The sequence below is a fragment of the Schistocerca piceifrons genome, chromosome 8 (assembly GCF_021461385.2).
Source record: "Schistocerca piceifrons isolate TAMUIC-IGC-003096 chromosome 8, iqSchPice1.1, whole genome shotgun sequence".
NCBI lineage: Eukaryota > Metazoa > Arthropoda > Insecta > Orthoptera > Acrididae > Schistocerca > Schistocerca piceifrons.
Window position 1 is genome coordinate 426,130,827 of NC_060145.1, and position 21,503 is coordinate 426,152,329.

The 21,503-nt window shown below is 43.5% G+C and overlaps 1 protein-coding gene across 1 annotated transcript in view; it reads right to left on the bottom strand.

Annotated features, from left to right (window-relative positions):
• LOC124711269 (putative fatty acyl-CoA reductase CG5065) overlaps positions 1–21,503 on the bottom strand; it is a 245,037-nt gene that overhangs the window by 38,014 nt on the left and 185,520 nt on the right. The window contains exon 3 of the mRNA XM_047241250.1: positions 16,753–17,007. Within this exon, the coding sequence (XP_047097206.1) occupies positions 16,753–17,007 (255 nt within the window). The remainder of the gene's footprint in view (positions 1–16,752; positions 17,008–21,503) is intronic.

Genomic DNA, 21,503 nt, shown 5'->3' on the forward strand with positions numbered 1-21,503 from the left:
CGAAGTTATTCACATGAGTACTAAAAGAAATCAGCTAAATTTCGACTACGCGATAAGCCACACAAATCTGAGGGCTGTAAATTCAGCTAAATACTTAGGGATTACAAGTACAAATAACCTAAATTGGAACGATCACATAGATAATATTGTGGGTAGAGCAAGACTGCGATTCATTGGCGGAACACTTAGAAGGTGCAACAGGTCTACCAGACTGCTTACACTACGCTTGTCCGTCCTATTATGGAGTACTGCTGTGCGGTGTGGGATCTGCATCAGGTGGGACTGAAGGAGGACATCGAAAAAGTACAAAGAAAGGCAGCTTGTTTTGTATTCTCGCGAAATAGGGGAGATAGTGTCACAGACATGATACGTGAATTGGAGTGGCAATCACTAAAACAAAGGGGTTTTTCGTTGCGACGGGATCTTCTCATGAAATTTAAATTACCAGTTTTCTCCTCCGATTGCGAAAACATTCTTTTGGCATCCACCTACATAGGGAGAAATGATCATCATGATAAGATAAGAGAAATCAGGGCTCGCACAGAAAAATCTAAGAGCTCGATTTTCCCGCGTGCCGTTCGAGAGTAGAACGGTAGAGAGACAGCATGAAGGTGGTTCATTGAACCCTCTGCCAGGCACTTTATTGTGAATAGCAGAGTAATCACGTAGATGTAGATGTGTAGATGAAAGTGTTCCAAAGCTATTCTTACGACGCGGCAGCGGGTGTACTGGGCGCCAGTGGATGGCAGACGACTTGGAGGACATTGTCGAGACTGAATGTGATGATAAATGTCTTGCTAATAAATGAACATAAAATTGTATTCACTTCTGTATCTGATGTCCGACTGTTAACATTAAAAAGTTGTGATATATCAGATCTGTACGTGATGGTGACTGGTTGTACGTAGTAGGTTCTGAAAAGACGTATTAAAGTAGTTCAGTTGCAAGAATTGGTTGATAGGGCAATGTTCAATTTTGAGATTTTCTACTTGGACGAAGATTAGCCAGGCAACTTTAAATGACTATTCTTATAGCTCAGGGGAAGTTATTAGTAGATTAAATTGTCAGTTAAATGACGGAAAGTGTTCTTACACACAGAATAGGATCGGAAGTGTAGCAATATCCCTGACATTTAATATTGCGATCATTTAGACTGGTTATTTTGCACTTCAGTACTCAAAGCGTATTGAACTCTAAAGAAATTTACGAACTGTTAGTGCTTGTTCAAAAAATGGCTCTGAGCACTATGGGACTCAACTGCTGTGGTTATCAGTCCCCTAGAACTTAGAACTACTTAAACCTAACTAACCTAAGGACATCACACACATCCATGCCCGAGGCAGGATTCCAACCTGCGACCGTAGCATTAGTGCTTGTTAAACCAGTTTAATAGTGATTTGCTGTTTAGAGTAAAATCAGTGAACGATATTACTGCGATTGTGAATACAGAGCATGTAAGTTACAAATAGAATTATTATCGGCACTAGGGCATTATTGAAGAACTTATACTATCTAATTGTGATGTTTGGTAGGTTTTAGGGTCTTGCAAGTAAGTTAGAATTAATATCGGAGTGATATCTGAACATGCACTGTTCCGATCATCAATAAGATTGTTATCTCTGAATGTGATTATAGCTGATATGAACACTGACACTGAAACTCTATTGACGAGCTCCCGTTAATGACATCATTAGAAGTGAATTGTTTAAACGCTTATTTAGGTAGGAAAGGGAGTACCGTTAAATACTATAGTTACAAAAGTGCATAGAAGAGGACATTGACGCCAGAGATTATCGTGTTGTTGCAACGTCGATGTATGGGGTCTTCGTGTGTTTCACAATATAGCAAAAAGTTTTCACGAACGTAATTCAACATTCTACGTCCAAGCAATCCATGAGTCTACACATTGTCAGCCAAAGTGGTTTGCTGGGGAAGAAACGTGTTAAGCAGAATAAGATTTGAATTATATGAATATTATTGTGTGTTCGCCTGAGTCCCGATCACACAACGATATGCACCTACCGTGTGCCGATACACGGTCACAACAATAACTATACGAGAAATAAAAGTCCTTATCCATTAATTAATTAGTAGCAGGCAACCTGTGGTCGACTTCAGGAGAGGAGAGCCAGCGCACGACTTTGGTTTGCAATACTACGACCAAAGCCCGTCTTCCTTCTACATCTCACTAAACTAAACCATTTCAAATTAAGTTACATACAACATTTCTGTAATCTTTTCCGAGTTATACGCCTGCTTTCACTTATGACCAAGTAGTAGTACTGGAAACGGTATCGTGTGCTCGGTAATGTACTCTAGGTTGGCTGCGCCGAGAAAATCCTCGGTAGCGATTGAGGCCATTCGACTTCTGTCGACACAGTTACTCGCGTTGGACACCACGCCAATAGTCTTCTCGGTGTAAACAAATAATCTGTATTATTAAATGGCTAATAAGAGCCGCGCGGAGTGGCCGCGCAGTTCGAGGCACTATGATGTCACGGATTGCACAGAACCTCCCGCCGGAGGTTCGAGTCCTACCTCGGGCATGGGTGTGTGTGTTGTTCTTAGCGTAAGTTAGTTTAAGTCGTGTGTAAGTCTAGGGACCGATGACCTCAGCAGTTTGGCCCCTTAGGAATTCACACACACACACACACACACACACACACACACACACACACATCACTAATAGGAGCAGTTGCACGCTGCCTTTATGACAGCTTTCAGGAGCAACAAATATTAGAGTTTCAGTATTTTCCATATACGAGGGCTGTTCAATAGAGAATGATCACAATTTTTTTTTTTTGACAACATACCTTTACTCCCCCCCCCTCCCCCCATGAACCATGGACCTTGCCGTTGGTGGGGAGGCTTGCGTGCCTCAGCGATACAGATAGCCGTACCGTAGGTGCAACCACAACGGAGGGGTATCTGTTGAGAGGCCAGACAAACGTGTGGTTCCTGAAGAGGGGTAGCAGCCTTTTCAGTAGTTGCAAGGGCAACAGTCTGGATGATTGACTGATCTGGCCTTGTAACAATAACCAAAACGGCCTTGCTGTGCTGGTACTGCGAACGGCTGAAAGCAAGGGGAAACCACAGCCGCAATTTTTCCCGAGGGCATGCAGCTTTACTGTATGATTACATGATGATGGCGTCCTCTTGGGTAAAATATTCCGGAGGTAAAATAGTCCCCCATTCGGATCTCCGGGCGGGGACTACTCAAGAGGATGTCGTTATAAGGAGAAAGAAAACTGGCGTTCTATGGATCGGAGCGTGGAATGTCAGATCCCTTAATCGGGCAGGTAGGTTAGAAAATTTAAAAAGGGAAATGGATAGGTTGAAGTTAGATATAGTGGGAATTAGTGAAGTTCGGTGGCAGGAGGAACAAGACTTCTGGTCAGGTGACTACAGGGTTATAAACACAAAATCAAATAGGGGTAATGCAGGAGTAGGTTTAATAATGAATAGGAAAATAGGAATGCGGGTAAGCTACTACAAACAGCATAGTGAACGCATTATTGTGGCCAAGATAGATACGAAGCCCACACCTACTACAGTAGTACAAGTTTATATGCCAACTAGCTCTGCAGATGACGAAGAAATTGAAGAAATGTATGATGAAATAAAAGAAATTATTCAGATTGTGAAGGGAGACGAAAATTTAATAGTCATGGGTGACTGGAATTCCAGTGTAGGAAAAGGGAGAGAAGGAAACATAGTAGGTGAATATGGATTGGGGGACAGAAATGAAAGAGGAAGCCGCCTGGTAGAATTTTGCACAGAGCACAACATAATCATAACTAACACTTGGTTTAAGAATCATGAAAGAAGGTTGTATACATGGAAGAACCCTGGAGATACTAAAAGGTATCAGATAGATTATATAATGGTAAGACAGAGATTTAGGAACCAGGTTTTAAATTGTAAGACATTTCCAGGGGCAGATGTGGACTCTGACCACAATCTATTGGTTATGACCTGTAGATTAAAACTGAAGAAACTGCAAAAAGGTGGGAATTTAAGGAGATGGGACTTGGATAAACTAAAAGAACCAGAGGTTGTACAGAGATTCGGGGAGATCATAAGGGAGCATTGACAGGAATGGGGGAAATAAATACAGAAGAAGAAGAATGGGTAGCTTTGAGGGATGAAGTAGTGAAGACAGCAGAGGATCAAGTAGGTAAAAAGACGAGGGCTAGTAGAAATCCTTGGGTAACAGAAGAAATATTGAATTTAATTGATGAAAGGAGAAAATATAAAAATGCAGTAAGTGAAACAGGCAAAAAGGAATACAAACGTCTCAAAAATGAGATCGACAGGAAGTGCAAAATGGCTAAGCAGGGATGGCTAGAGGACAAATGTAAGGATGTAGAGGCCTATCTCACTAGGGGTAAGATAGATACCGCCTGCAGGAAAATTAAAGAGACCTTTGGAGATAAGAGAACGACTTGTATGAATATCAAGAGCTCAGATGGAAACCCAGTTCTAAGCAAAGAAGGGAAAGCAGAAAGGTGGAAGGAGTATATAGAGGGTCTATACAAGGGCGATGTACTTGAGGACAATATTATGGAAATGGAAGAGGATGTAGATGAAGATGAAATCGGAGATATGATACTGCGTGAAGAGTTTGACAGAGCACTGAAAGACCTGAGTCGAAACAAGGCCCCCGGTGTAGACAATATTCCATTGGAACTACTGACGGCCGTGGTAGAGCCAGTCCTGACAAAACTCTACCATCTGGTGAGCAAGATGTATGAAACAGGCGAAATACCCTCAGACTTCAAGAAGAATATAATAATTCCAATCCCAAAGAAAGCAGGTGTTGACAGATGTGAAAATTACCGAACTATCAGCTTAATAAGTCACAGCTGCAAAATACTAACACGAATTCTTTACAGACGAATGGAAAAACTAGTAGAAGCCAACCTCGGGGAAGATCAGTTTGGATTCCGTAGAAACACTGGAACATGTGAGGCAATACTGACCTTACGACTTATCTTAGAAGAAAGATTAAGGAAAGGCAAACCCACGTTTCTAGCATTTGTAGACTTAGAGAAAGCTTTTGACAATGTTGACTGGAATACTCTCTTTCAAATTCTAAAGGTGGCAGGGGTAAAATACAGGGAGCGAAAGGCTATTTACAATTTGTACAGAAACCAGATGGCAGTTATAAGAGTCGAGAGACATGAAAGGGAAGCAGTGGTTGGGAAGGGAGTAAGACAGGGTTGTAGCCTCTCCCTGATGTTGTTCAATCTGTATATTGAGCAAGCAGTAAAGGAAACAAAAGAAAAATTCGGAGTAGGTATTAAAATCCATGGAGAAGAAATAAAAACTTTGAGGTTCGCCGATGACATTGTAATTCTGTCAGAGACAGCAAAGGACTTGGAAGAGCAGTTGAATGGAATGGACAGTGTCTTGAAAGGAGGATATAAGATGAACATCAACAAAAGCAAAACAAGGATAATGGAATGTAGTCTAATTAAGTCGGGTGATGCTGAGGGAATTAGATTAGGAAATGAGGCACTTAAAGTAGTAAAGGAGTTTTGCTATTTGGGGAGCAAAATAACTGATGATGGTCGAAGTAGAGAGGATATAAAATGTAGGCTGGCAATGGCAAGGAAAGCGTTTCTGAAGAAGAGAAATTTGTTAACATCCAGTATTGATTTAAGTGTCAGGAAGTCATTTCTGAAAGTATTCGTATGGAGTGTAGCCATGTATGGAAGTGAAACATGGACGATAAATAGTTTGGACAAGAAGAGAATAGAAGCTTTCGAAATGTGGTGCTACCGAAGAATGCTGAAGATTAGATGGGTAGATCACATAACTAATGAGGAAGTATTGAATAGGATTGGGGAGAAGAGAAGTTTGTGGCACAACTTGACCAGAAGAAGGGATCGGTTGGTAGGACATGTTCTGAGGCATCAAGGGATCACCAATTTAGTATTGGAGGGCAGCGTGGAGGGTAAAAATCGTAGAGGGAGACCAAGAGGTGAATACACTAAGCAGATTCAGAAGGATGTAGGTTGCAGTAGGTACTGGGAGATGCAAAAGCTTGCACAGGATAGAGTAGCATGGAGAGCTGCATCAAACCAGTCTCAGGACTGAAGACCACAACAACAACCTTTACTCATCCCCATAATTTAGATGGATGTTTTCAAAGTAGTGTCCCTTGAATGCGGTGCACGTGTCATAGCGTTTCTGCCAGTTTTCAAATACATGCTGGAAACTAATTTTAAGAGGTCATTCAAAATCGCCTCTGCAGCCTTCACTACTGCATCTGATGATTGAATTTGCCTCCCATGAAGGCGTTGCTTCATGTTAGGGAATAGAAAAAAGTCACATGGGGCTAAATCCGGACTATAGGGAGGGTGAGGGATGTACTTCACGTTGATTTTTGCAAGATATTCAGCAAACAACATTGCCAATACGCTCCGCGCATTATCGTGGTGCAGCATCCAGCCCGTTTCACGGAAATGTGGTGTTTTGCGCCTGATATGGACTTGTAATGTTTTCAAGACATTCCTGTAGTATTTTTCAGTTACTGATGTGTGTGCAGGTGCAACATGCTGATAAACCATTCTATGAATATCAAAGAATGAGATGCCACTCTTGATTTTTTGGGGGTCGGTGATGAAGGAGATTTCCACACTGAGCTTTCCTGTTTGCTCTTAGGATCAAAATGATGTAGACCTGCACGCGAATGTCCTTTTGTTCGGGAATCAACAGTCTTGGAATCCATCGCGCACAAACACGTGTCATGTGTAATTTTTCTGTCATCAAGGTGTGGGTGACACCCAATGATATGTTCGGTATTTTAAAAAGTGATCTTAAGGTAATTCGTCGATTCTCTCTCACAATGGCAGCAGCAGTGTTGATGTTTTCTTCCGTAAGAGCAGTACCTGGAGCACTGGGTCCACCTTCCTTTGAAATTGATTGTCGCCCCGCTTTAAACATTTTAAACCACCTTCGATCTATGCTGTAGTGAAGAACAGACTCTCCACAGGCCTCCTGTAACACTGTATAGGTCTCATCTGAAGATTTGTTGAGACGAAAGCAGAATTTCAAAGCCGCATATTGTTCCTCGCGTGTTACCTCCACTGCAGCGGTAGGCGATACTGAACATGTCTGACCTTGCCTGACTCTCACTTGTGGGAACCAGGAGTCCTAACAATGAAACTACTACGGCCGGCGTGTTTGTTGCACATTGAAGAAGATGATGATGATGATGGTATGATGATGATGAGGGGGAGGAGGGGCGTAGGGGACGATGCGGGAGACCCGCACCGCCGTACTAGGCAAGATCCTAGCGGTGGTTGTGTGCCATTGCCTTCCTCCGACCGTAATGGGGATGGATAATGATGATGATGATGAAGATGACACAACACACAGTCATCTCGAGGCATGAAAAATCCCTGGCCCCGCCGGGAATCGAACCCGGGATCCCGTGCGCAGGAAGCGACATTATGCTAACTGAATACCATAAGATTAAATTTTAGCGCGCGAAATTATGACCATAAAAATTATGATCAATCTTTATTGAACAACCCTCGTAGATATTGACCAAATTTAAAAGTTTAAAATGTGGTCATAATCTTCTCACTAAGAGGTATAATCCTAAGTCAAAGGCTTACAAGAATAACTGAAGTGTTAAAATTAGGAACTGTGTATGTCTTGAATCAGCGTAACTGAAGGCGTGCAAATTACCCAAACTATAGTCATCCAGTTAAGAAAGAGAACACTTAGCGATTTCCAAAAAGCTTCCCACATAATTTTACACCTTTTCGAAACATTTTCTCGCTGAAACCCCGACCAAAGAATGGAAGGCAAACAAGTTTACCGCTTATTACGTTTTCGCTGTCTTACAGTAAAGTCTCAGCCTCAAGCTTGATGTTTTAGTTTATTATTTCTTGACTACTAACTCTGTAAAACAAATTTGCACGTATGCACTCCATGTACCTGCAAAGTTATATCACTGTACGACACATATTGCACGACATATGACGTCATAAACATTGGTGTGAACTAGCTTTTCTCAAAAGCCTTTTGTAAAGCACTCACATATTTGAAACTGTTTTATTCGATGGAGTTCCGATCTTTAAAGGTGATGGGGATGCGGGGGGGGGGGGGGGGGGGGGAGATGAATAGGAAGGATTACTGGTGTGTATATCATTGACTCTCCATGCAATAAATGAGGAAAAAATGTGCCTTTTTTTGAAATTCCTGAATTTTCTTTGAAGTCCGAAGTGTTACCTACTTTAGTGATTTGAATACATAATGTATATACTATGCCGCGAGATCAAGACGCTGTTGTGTTCGGCTATACTTTTTGTTACAAGAGACCTATTTCGGCGAGATTGCCATCGTTAGGTTATATCAGGTGGTCTTGACGTTCATATGATGTCACTGTCTAAGTTGCTGTCACTGCTGTATAAGTTTGCTACTTTGATGTTGAGGGAGCTATAGTGGGTGTTAAACTGTAACTGGAGCAGTTATTTCTGAAGTCGTCCAATATTATGAAAGTTTATGTCATAATGATGTTACTTGAAAGCTGCATTGACAGATGAGTCGGCGATGTTATATAGTTACAGGCTGCACAAACATCAAAGGAGCAAACTTATACAGTAGTGACAGCAGCTAAAACAGCGACATCACCTGGACATCAAGACTAGCTCATATAAGCTGACGATAACAGTCTCGCCGAAATAGGCCTATTGTAACAATAATACAATCCAACATAGCAGTGTATTCCTCTCATGGCATAATAAACAATGTCCATATATGACCTATACGATGCAGCGGGCCCAGATGAGTACAAATTACATAACACACACACACACACACACACACACACACACACACATATATATATATATATATATATATATATATATATATATATATATATATAAGTACATGTATATACATAATTTAAACAACCAATGTTCCTCCGCCACATTGCCTCCTTTGCTTGCGGATACGGTATGTGAGACTCGTGTCATATGTGTCATTTTGGAGCGTAGGTGAGTGTAACCGGCTACGTGTGTAATTCAGTGTTTGTATCGAATTATGAGGATGATGAGAGAAGGGAGAGGGTGAAACCCGGTGCCGACACATACACTACTGGCCATTAAAATTACTACACCACGAAGATGAAGTGCTACAGACGCGAAATTTAACCGACAGGAAGAAGATGCTGTGATATGCAAATGATTAACTTTTCAGAGCATTCACACAAGATTGGCGCCGGTGGCGACACCTACAACGTACTGACATGAGGAAAGTTTCCAAACGATTTCTCATACACAAACAGCAGTTGACCGGCGTTGCCTGATGAGACGTTGTTGTGATGCCTCATGTAAGGAGGAGAAATGCGTACCATCACGTTTCCGACTTTGATAAAGGTCGGATTGTAGCCTATCGCGATTGCGGTTTATCGTATCGCGACATTGCTGCTCGCATTGGTCGAGATCCAATGAGTGTTAGCAGAATATGGAATCGGTGGGTTCAGGAGGGTGATACGGAACGCCGGGCTGGATCCCAACGGCCTCGTATCATTAACAGTCGAGATGACAGGCATCTTATCCGCATGGCTGTAACGGATCGTGCAGCCACGTCTCGATCCCTGAGTGAACAGATGGGGACGTTTGCAAGGCAACAACCATCTGTACGAACTGTTCGACGACGTTTACAGCAGCGTGGACTATCAGCTCGGAGACCATGGCTGCGGTTACCCTTGACGCTGCATCACAGACAGGAGCGCCTGCGACGATTTACTCAACGACGAACCTGGGTGCAAGAATGGCAAAACGTCATTTTTTCGGCTGAATCCAGGTTCTGGTTACAGCATCATGATGGTCGCGTCCGTGTTTGGCGACATCGCGGTGAACGCACATTGGAAGCGTCTATTCGTCATCGCCATACTGGCGTATCACCCGGCGTGATGGTATGGCGTGCCATTGGTTACACGTCACGGTCACCTCTTGTTCGCATTGACGGCACTTTGAACAGTGGACGTTACATTTGAGATGTGTTACGACCCGTGGCTCTGCGAAACCCTACATTTCAGCAGGATAATGCACGACCGCATGTTGCAGGTCCTGTACGGGCCTTTCTAGATACAGACAATGTTCGACTGCTGCCCTGGCCAGCACATTCTCCAGATCTCTCACCAATTGAAAACGTCTGGTCAATGGTGGCCGAGCAACTGGCTCGTCACAATACGCCAGTCACTGCTCTTGATGAACTGAACTGTGGTATCGTGTTGAAGTTGCATGGGCAGCTGTACCTGTACACGCCATCCAAGCTCTGTTTGACACAATAACCAGGTGTATCAAGGCCGTTATTACGGTCTGAGGTGGTTGTTCTGGGTACTGATTTCTCAGGATATATGCACACAAGTTGCGTGAAAATGTAATCACATGTCAGTTCTAGTATAATATATTTGTCCAATGAATACCCGTTTATCATATGCATTTCTTCCTGGTGTAGCAATTTTAATGACCAGTAGTGTAGTTCCGCTCCTCTCGAATAACACGGAGCGGGCCGCAGAACTCAACGTTCCCATCCAACGGACGGGATCACCTTCAACAGCGACACACAACCTCACTTCGTGAGACACTGCAAGAAGGTTTGGTATTTAAACCAGGATATTGGCGCAAAGTCTGGTGATCAGGAACTTCACGCCCCCACCTCTTCCCCCCTTGCTGGACAAACACTGGGGCTGAAAATGTCTGCAGTGGCTGCTTCTTGCCTGTCACTGTACGACTTTCCTTGTTCCAAGGCTCTCCTTCACGTTGGAATTTACAGAAGACGATGTGTGAATAAATGAGTGAACAATACTAAATCAAACATGTTCCAGTGCAGCTGTTATATGTATGGAAATTCCTTTTAAAACTTTTACGAGTTGTGTGTATTTATTCCAGTAGTACGAGAGATTAAAGAAGCCACGAAGCCGTGCTAACGAAGTTTCTTGAGGCATTTCTATTATTTTAATAGCCATCAGAACGTGGAATACACGTGTAAATTATGTATAAATAGTATAATCAGCTTCAAGCCGACATGCACATCAGTCAGTAGCATGAACTGGAGGCAATACTGTTCCGTATGATCAGTAGATACTACGGAACGAATTATGGAAACCGTGAACACTGACAGAAACTGGTGTGATGGAAGCATGCATGACAAAAAAGGGATAACACTGAAATGCAGCTGCTGTGTTATGGCGTTAGGTAGCACGTGTAGAGTCTTGTTACCCTGGTTCTCACAATCCGGAGAAATTTTGACCTCAAAATCAAGAATATAGTACAGACATCATTTTTTTCTTTTCTTTTGTTTCTCTTTGTGAAATGTGCTGTTGAACCATTCCTATCACTTGATATAAAGCTGGAAGTATGCTGTACTAAACTTCAACTTACGTCAAACAGAAACGACTGCCTCCACTGGGAAACTTGCAGTCGTTTTACTACTACTACTACTACTACTACTACCAATAATAATGATAATGATAATAACAAAATAAATAACAAATAAGGTATAGCCATCATGGGACATTTCGTCTACTGTATGACACTGTTCCGAGTCAACACTCACTTCAACCTGAAAGCTTGCACACTCGTCAGCCCACTTGTTTACGGAAGATGCAAAGAATTTCGCTGAGGAGGAACCGGTTCTGTGCACGCCCCTGTCATTAGCATTATGCAGCTCTAATCGTTCCACTTCGCGCGGACGCTGTCGTTAGCTGATGGTTAGTAAACTGGACTCAACCAATACTGCAGTTGTGTGATACAAATGACGGTACGTAAATTACTTATTTACTACCTGAAGAGAACTCACTTCGTTGATATTTTCTCCGTTTGTTTTCTGCATTGGAAAAAATGCAGTTAATCATCTCCTTTGTATAACATTTAACATACTGTAGGCTAATCTTGCCATAGATTGGTGCTTTTGAAGGTGAGTGGTAAGTGGAAATGAGCGGAATATCTGACAGGAATACTGACTTTCGTTTTTCGGTTCCGGTTATTACCTTCGCTTCTATGCCACCTTCTTACAAGGGTATATCGGGAACACAGAACGAATTTTAGATCTTCATTGGGAAGTTTACGCTTTCGTCTTGATTCATCATTGCGTTTGCTGCACTTTGTCGTCTCGACAATGCGAGGTTTTCGCGTAGGGCACGAGTGCGTTTTCAAGCATGAGTGAGAGGCTGGGAGATAAGAATCGATTACGAAAGTGTGGTGCAATGGGAAGAAAAAGGAATGTCGAGTAATACGAGTTATATAGACTACTGTGACTAATAAGTGAGCTAAGCAGTAGCGACTCGTGATTATACATTTTGGTTGATCACAAATTTTTTGATTCAGATAAACTTGAAAGCCTGAAACAGGAATTGCTGGTATAACTACAACTGCCAAACGAGCGAAGATGACCGTCTGCCGCAGTGTGCTACCACTTAGAGACACAGAATGAAACTTGTAGTTGAGTAGTAAGGCGTGCCTGTGCACTCCACAAACCGTGCACATTGTTAATCTAATCTGTATATATTAGAACCATGTGGCAATTCGTCATGCCAGCTGCGCATGCGCAGAAGCCCCTTAAAACGTGCACAGCTGAAGATGTGCTTGCGTCGCTGACGCCAAGTTTCAGAAGGTCTGCATGAGAGATAGCGGGGTAGATTTAGGGGCCGTATATTTCACAGTACCTCATCTATGTTACGTTTAACGACATTCAGAGAAAAATAACCAATAAATCCGCAAGGTCTCAAAAGTAGGGTGTTCACGTGCTCTTGCGCTCTGACACGGCAACCACCACTGGAGCTAAGTGTCGACAGAAGGCATGAAGCGAAAGTGCGATAAAAGAAGAGCTATTAACTAAAGAATTTAGAGAAAAAGTAGTGTAATGAGAAATTATGAACGAAACGTGTCGGACGAATGATGGCACAAATGTTTCAAGATTAACAATCGCATGCACATGATGAGAAATGGTACTTGCCTGAACCATTATTTGATTTAAGATTCAACAAAATTCATAGGATCTGAAGGCCTGTAAAAAGCACTTGAGGGTGTAAAATAGTGCAAGCTGTTCGAAATTCTTAAAACAATAAAGTAAGCTACAGGGAAAGACGCATATTATACAAAATGTATCGCAACAACCCTCATACTCTTCAAGAACTGCCGCACAACATTTCGGATGAGACTGCAGCAATTACAGCAGTCCTGCTTCGATCCGCCTTTAGGAACTTGCTGACAAGGGCTCAAAACTGTCAACAAATGATTGATGGTCACTTTCAACCTATGTTATAGTCAGGTTAGTACTGTATTGCCTTTCCTTTGCTATGTTTCTTTGTATCCTGGAACTCTGTTCTCTGGGAATCGCAGGACATGGTAAATGGAACGAATATTCTAGTGAGCATGCAGCATGCATTGAGAGTAAAATGAGGAAACAAATGAGAAGCAACAGATATGAGATTAGCAATAAAATTGTCAGAATTGATTGCCACAAAGTAAATGAAACTAAGGAATTTAGCTACGTTGACAACAAATTGACAGGTGATGGACGAACTAGCGGGTGCATAAAATGCAGACTAGATAGCCAAAGAGGGCATTTTCGGCTAAGAAAAACCTACTGGTATCAAACATCGGCCTTAATTTGAGAATAAATTTCTGAGAATTTACGTTTGGAGCGCAGCATTGTATCGTACTGACTCATCGGCTGCACGAAAGCCGGAAAAGAAGAGAATCGACGCGTTTGTGATATGGTGCTGTGTTGAGAATTAGGTGGACTGATGAGATAAGGAATGAGGAGGCTCTCTGCAGAATTGTCGGAGAGAGGAACGTATGGAAAACACTGACAAGAAGAAGGGATCGGATAACAGGACATTTGCTACGGCGTCACGGAATAGCTTTCATGGTACTACAGGAAGCTGTAGAATGTAAAAACTATAGGGAAAGACAGGGATTGGGATATATCCAAGAAATAATTGAGGATATAGAATGCAAGGGATCCACTGATATGAAGGATCTAATACAAGACAGGAATTCTTGGGGGGTTGCATCAAACCAGAAATCAGTCAGAAGACTGATGACTCAAAAATAAATAAAAAACTGATGGTAAGATCAAACTGTTGATGAATCTGACGCAGCCAGTGTTGTAAGTCAACCATGACTGGGAGTGCGGGCGGAACAGTTGTTAATCAAATTTGTCGTCTGATGGACAGTGACGTCAACTGCAAGTACTTTTTCTTACTCGCTAAGTAAAACCAAATGCATTGCACGCGAACCAGTCACATTGATGTGACGATCTGTCAAAAGTCTGAATAACCGCCCAGTGCAGGTAGAGAGAGACTCATGGAGCTTCTGGGAAGCACTGGCAGGGATGTGGGGCCTTGCTGACTACGGTGCCGTGGAAAGACGCGCTAGGTTTCTCAGTTGAGGATCTATGGCACGAACAGACCGCTCGACGTCGTCCCACGGATTCTTGACTGAGTTTAGATCGAAGGGGTTTGCTGGTCAGTAGACGATGGTGAACTCTCTGGTGCACTTCGAACTAAGCACGTACACTGCAAGCTATTCGACATGTAGCACTGTCCCGCCGGTTGATGCCATCGTGCCAAGGAAAAAGAAATTGCATATGGGGGGGGGGGGGGTGAACATGCTACCCATAGATGAATACCCCTCCGCCCTGGGCCCTTACGACAACTGTCGTAGTGCACGCCAACGTCCGTCTGTACGATGAAGCATAAAGCGTGATTCATCTGTCACCACTCATTGGACGTTCAGTTACGGTATTGGCGTGCAAATTCTAGCCTTCGTCCCCTATGTAGTCAAAGGTGCGGAATACTATATGCAGCAACGTTCATTGAACGATCGACGAGGAAACGCTATTAGTAGTCGCTTGGTTCATCTGCTCAACATTTGCACATTTATTCGCCCGTACACATTTCTGCAGCCGTCATTCACCGCAGTCATCTATGGTATGTGGTGGATGAAATCAGTTTTGAATAGCGCCATTTGCCATGCGCAGTATACTTTATACTTTAGCCGTGGGGGCATGCTAACAGTTTACGAAATAAGCCGTTTCGGAAATGCTTCCACCCTTGGCCTGAAAGCCAATGACCATGACGTCAGATAAATCGCTCCATTTACAGCTCATACAACAACGAATGTACTATTTTCCGGGTAACCCCCCCCCCCCCTCCCCTCCCTCTCCCCCTCCCCCACCAACACGCTTTATACGCTGGAGCGCCAAAGAAACTGGTATAGACATGCGTATTCAAATAAAGAGATATGCAAACAGGCAGAATACGGCACTGCGGTCGGCAACGCCTATATAAGCAACAAGTGTCAGGCGCAGTTGTTAGATCGGTCACTGCTGCTACAATGACAGGTTTCCAAGATTTAAGTGAGTTTGAACATGGTGATATAATCAGCGTTCGAGCGATGGGAGACAGCATCTCTGAGATAGCGATGAAATGGTGACCTTCCCGTACAACCATTTCACCGTGGATATCAGGAATCCGGTAAAACGTCAAATCTCGTCATCGCTGTTGCTGGAAAAAGATCGAATCGTTCAACGTGACAGAAGTGCAACCCTTCCATAAATTGCTGCAGATTTCAATGCTGGGCCTGCATGCGAACCATTCAACGAAATGTCATCGGTATGGGCTTCCGGAGCCGAAGGCCCACTCGTCTACCCTTGACGACTGCACGACACAAAGCTTTACGTGCCGCCTGCGCACGTCAACACCGACATTGAACTGCTGATGACTGGAAACATGTTTCCTGGTCGAACCAGTCTCGTTCCAAATTGTATCGAGCGGATGGACGTGTACGGGTATGGAGGCAACCTCATGAGTCCATGGACCCTGCATGTCAACAGGGGACTGTTCAAGCTGGCGGAGGCTCTGTAATGATGTAGGGCGTGTGCAGATGGAGTGACATGGGACCCCTGGTACGGTCTTTGAGAGGTGACGTACGTACGCGTCCTGTCTGATCACCTGCATCCATTCATGTCGATAGTGCATTCCTACGGACTTGGGCAATTTCAGCAGGACAATGCGACACCTCACACGTCCAGAATTGCTACAGAGTGGCTCCATGATCACTCTTCTGAGTCTAAACACTTCCGCTTGGCATCAAACTCCTGAAACATGAACGTTAATGAGCGTACCTGGCTTGCCTTGAAACGTGCTATTCAGAAGAGATCTCCACACCTAAGTATTCTTACGGATTTATGGACAGGCCTGCAGGATTCCTGGTGTCAGTTCCCTCCAACACTACTTAAGACGTTAGTCGAGTTCATGCCACGTTGTGTTGCGGCACTTCTGTCCGCTCGCTGCGACCATACACGATATTAGGCAGGTGTACCAGTTCCTTTGGGTCTTCAGCGTCTATCCTGTACCGCTAATGTTGACATATGCCGTCTGTGAGTGGTTATAGCACGTGGTGGTCATATTAATGTTACTGGACTGGACCTTGTATTATCTATTGAATTTCAGTGTACAAATACTGTCATCTCTATCAAAAGTTGACAACAGGGACTTGCGGTTGGTAATAAGCGAACGGTCAAAGCTGTTAAACTTGGCTTGTTCACCTGTATGTAACTTCTTCGCCCCCGAGTAAATGCAAATTCTGGTTATCCAGATTACATTTTCGACTGCTAAACGAACATTTTAAGCACGACGAGAGGGGGAGGACTGTTACAAACTGCCGTTCGACATCCAGTCTGGGTACGGATTGCTTTTGACAGCATGGTACTTACATCGAGCTTCTTGACCTCCTTGGCGAGCTCGAGCATGAGCCTGGTGCCCCTGGTGTTGAGCATGACGGCCTTCTTGAGCTCCTCGTCGAAGCGGATGGTGGCGGCGGCGTGGTAGATGATGGAGACGCGCTCGCACAGCGTCTTGCGGTCGGCCGCCGACAGCCCCAGGTCGGGCGCAGCCACGTCCCCAGCGACGCCCACCACTTTGCGGCCGATCAGGTCCGCTCCGCGCTCCGCCTTCAGCTTGTCGAACAGCTGCAACCAACACATCGATACGGTTCAACCACTGACTGCACCCGAGACAGTTTTAACTGCTTCCTGATCAGAACTCTATAGAGTCGAACAGAATTGTATGACGGAAGTCTTATGTTGATGTTGTCACTCATGGTCGTCCACAGAAATTTATCCAAGAGGGCCCTAGATTCTATTATTAGCCATTTCTTTTATGCAGAATCTATAAAAAGAGTGTAACATATTCCTGGTCGAAACTAAAAGAAAAGTTCCTATAATTGCAAGGGTTCCTGAAAAGAAATGTGTCCGAATTTTTGTGTGGAAATTATTAAAACATTTTAAATAAAACAAACTTTTATTAACATTCTACAGCTTTATTCTACATGTCTCCATATTCATTTCTCACCATAGTCACCCAGACGACGAACAAAAGTTCTCCAAACGGGAGACCAATTTGTTGATACCTTCGCTGTAGAGTGATTGATTTTATCGACGGAGCCACAACCTCCACCACTATCATCACTATCAAAGGGAGGTCCTCGGAGGTACTCTTTAAGTTGATGAAGCAGATGAAAATCGGATGGCGCCAAGCCGGGTCTGTATGGAGGATGACCGATGACAGTGAACCCAGGGCGTCGGATTGTTGCAGCTGTCGCAGCGCACGTGTGTGGTCTGGCATTGTTATGCTGAAGGAGGTGCTATATGCGTGAACTAACTCTTCGAAACCGTGCTTTCAGTTTTCTGTGGGCCTCGCATTACTTTGCAGAGTTTATGGTGGTGCCTTTAGGCATGAATTCGAAGTGCACCACATCTTAAACATCCCAGAACACTGTGAGCATGACTTTTCCTGCTGGTGACATGGTCTTACAGTTTTTGGCGTCCTCTCTTGCCTTCGGGGTCAAAATGGTGAACCCAGCTTTCATCGCCTATCACAATGTTGTTAAGCAATCCATGACACTCACGCTCAAAACCCCGAAGATATTATTGAAAGGTGACCAGCCTCTTGTGTGTCGTGTCAGGAGTGAGCATTCGAGGCACCCACTGTGCACACAGCACGCTGCTGCTCACGCACCAACAGAGTTGCATTACGCGCCGCCTTGTCACACTGTACAATTGGAAATTGGAAATTTGTGGTAAGTTCCTGTGGGACCAACCTGCAGAGGTCAGCGGCCCCTGGGCTACCTAACCTAACTTAAACCAACTTACACTAACGACAGCACACACACACCAATGCCGAGGGAGGACTCGAACCTCCGACAAGGGAGGAGCGCGAACCGTGACAAGGCGCCTAAGACCGCGCCGGTACCCAGCGCGGCACACTGTACAATTCCGAGTCCTCTAGCGACAGAATGTTGCAGCCTGCGTCCGTGTTGCGGTAAAGCCGACCAAGTAATATGCATGACGTGTAATACCTCAACCTATATTGGGAACAGGCATTATTTTCCAGCACTCTCTCGTATCTGTCTGGAAAACAATATCTGTTGAGATATGGGCCGTTAAAGGTCAGCACTTGATACTTTGATTTTGCTGACAGACGAGGCAGAATTCACAACAGATGGGATACTAAATTACCGCAATACGCACGTGTGGGCATATGGAAATACTCGAGCAATCATGGAGCTGAGGCATTAGGACCGCTTCAGTATCGATGTTGAAGAGGCGCCGTCTTTAATTAGACTCTATAGATTTGGTAGAGTGTGTGTGCTCAAGCTGCTTCTACTGCGGCTAATGAAACAACAATGTCCTCTCGTCTAATTTGGCCACTGTACGCAAGGGACAAGGCCGACGCAGCAAAGCAGAATTTGTTACTATACCAAGTTATCGTTATACTGCCTAATTAGGAAAGCTATAGGAGACGTTAAGGATCTTATAGTGAGAGTGAAGTCTGCTTTTATCAAAATTTTTATTTACTCTAAAACTGAAGAAGATGAGTCAAAAGATACTTGTCTTTAACAGAATTTCATTTATGGTTATTAATAAACGAAGGATGCAGCATCTCGTGTCCGGTGCTCATATTGAACGAAATGTGAAAGCAGCGGTTAATAACAAAATAAACATTATGCCTCTCTCGAATATATGACCTTTTCTGCCTGCGTCCTGCTCGTAATTCATTACATTTGAAAACATTTCTATACGTCTTTCATGCATTCACAGTGCCACATTTGCATCTGGATGCCAAAATTGCAACTAATTTTTTTCAGCGTAAATCTGTTCCGCTTTAAAGCATTAGAATTTGTTCCAAGTTTCGCTGACATACGATAATTAAAGCCCACACTGGATAACTGCGAGTAGCTGCATCTTAATTCTAAGCACCCGGTATATTTCGTAGCAGTTGGTACTTTTAACTCTGACTGTGCTCATTTCCAAATAATTATTGTAAGATGAAATTTCGTTACAATATTAGAAATTTGGGACTGACATAATCCTAAGACCTCACTTGACGATCGCTTCAGTCTTTTTCACCTACGGCGCTGCAGCCATGGACTGTGCGGCTGGTCCCGGCGGAGGTTCGAGTGCTCCCTCGGGCATGGGTGTGTGTTTGTGTTTGGGATAATTTAGGTTAAGTAGTGTGTCAGCTTAGGGACTGATGACCTTAGCAGTTAAGTCCCATAAGATTTTACACACTTTAATCTTTAATCTTTTCACCTAAGCGCTTCCATCTCTCTCTCTCTCAACTCAAGAAGCGCAGGTAACTACTGTACGTCTTGTCCCCACCACACTTTCTTTCAGGCACTTACATAAACCAGAGGTTATACAGCTGGAGCAACTTCGATAAAGGCGGGACATTAAACTCAAAGAAAGGACAAACAAAAGCTTCACCCTGGAGGAGTTCCGCTGTTTGCATATTGAGTACTCCTGCCAGTCACGCCATAGAGAAAAAATGTTTACGTGATTTTCACCTCTGACCGCAGATTTATGTTGAGTGACGCTGCCTGCATTTACACGTGGAAAATACGCAGTACGTTATCTGATGCATCTCTTTGATGGTACAGAGAATTTAATAGCATGCTGGCTACAGGCAACAGCAAACAACAGTGCTGCGCCGTGTCCTTCGACAACGCATGTCTATACAAACGAAACACGTGCAGAGGCTACGAAAACAACAGACAGCCCTTAATCTGCTGTACTGGAAAGTTTTCAAGAGGGAAGTCCTCTCTAGAAATACGAGGCGCGTTCAGTAAGTAATGAAACACTTTTTTTCTGAAAGGAAGTTGGTTTTATACAGGATTCCAATGCACGAAATTATTCTCCACTCATTTGGTTACAAAATCTTGTTTTCCAACATAATCTCCGTTCAGTGCGACGGCATTACGCCAGCGTTCTGAGAGGGCTTATATACCCGCATCGTACCACTTTACTGGTCGACGTCCAAGCCAACGTCTTGCTGCGTTAATAATCTCCCCATCATCCACATTCTGCTTTCCGCAGGGTGCATCCTTCATTGGACCAAGCAGATGCAAGGTGGAAGTTGCGAGATCCCGGTTGTGAAGTGACTGAGAAACAGTCCAATGAAGTTCTGAAGACGTTCTGCAAGCGCCTGTGAATATCTGCGATGTTTTTTTTCACGAAAAAAAAAAACAAACAATGTGAGCTCCCCACTTGCAACACACCTCCGTTACATACGCCAATTTGAACAGTACGTATAGCACCGCCACGTATCGGAACTTCATGAAACGATAGTGACTGAAGTGGAAATATTCCGCGATGTCCCACAACAAATTCCGCATTTTTTCAAACGAAACTGGTCGAGGAAAGAAACAGCACGAGAAATTATAACAAATAGTATAAAACATGTTTCGTTAACACTATCAGCGCAAATCAGCTCGTAGATTTATGCGAGAGTAATAAGGAAAAAATCCCTGAAGATACCACATGAAGTACTGAAACATATAAAGAGCAACGAAATATAAATGAATTGTGTTTCGCGTAAGGCGGAAATTTTGGAAGCAAAGAAATGAATAAGACGTACAATATTCAAAAGATAACAGAGTGTATGAAAAACCGTGATTAAAGATTCACTATGATCGAAACAGGCAAGAAGATAAAAGCACAGAGACAACGGAGAAGACCTACCAGTGGACCATTGTGGAACCATCTTAGTTTCTCTGATACCGTGTTCTGTTCATTGAGGTAAACTTCAGATCACACGAAGAGCTTAACACACAAAAAGTTTGGAAGTAGACTTGGAAATAAATTATAATCACACTAAAATAAACCTCAATAAACGAGTCGAAAATTGTACAAATCAACAGCGAAGCCACAGAACCAGTTGACGAGTTTTTTTCCATTTTTGGTTATCAGTCTTCTCACGGGTTTGAAGTGGCCCGTAACGAATTGCTTTCTCTTGTGCCAATCTCTCATCTAAAAGTAGCTCTTACATCCCACGTCCTCAATTACGTGCCGGGTTTATTACAATATCTGTATTCCCCTACAGTTTTTAACCGCTACGGCTTCCTCTAGTACCTTAGAAGTTATTCCCTGATGCCTTAACACATGTTGCAACATATCGTCAGTCTTCT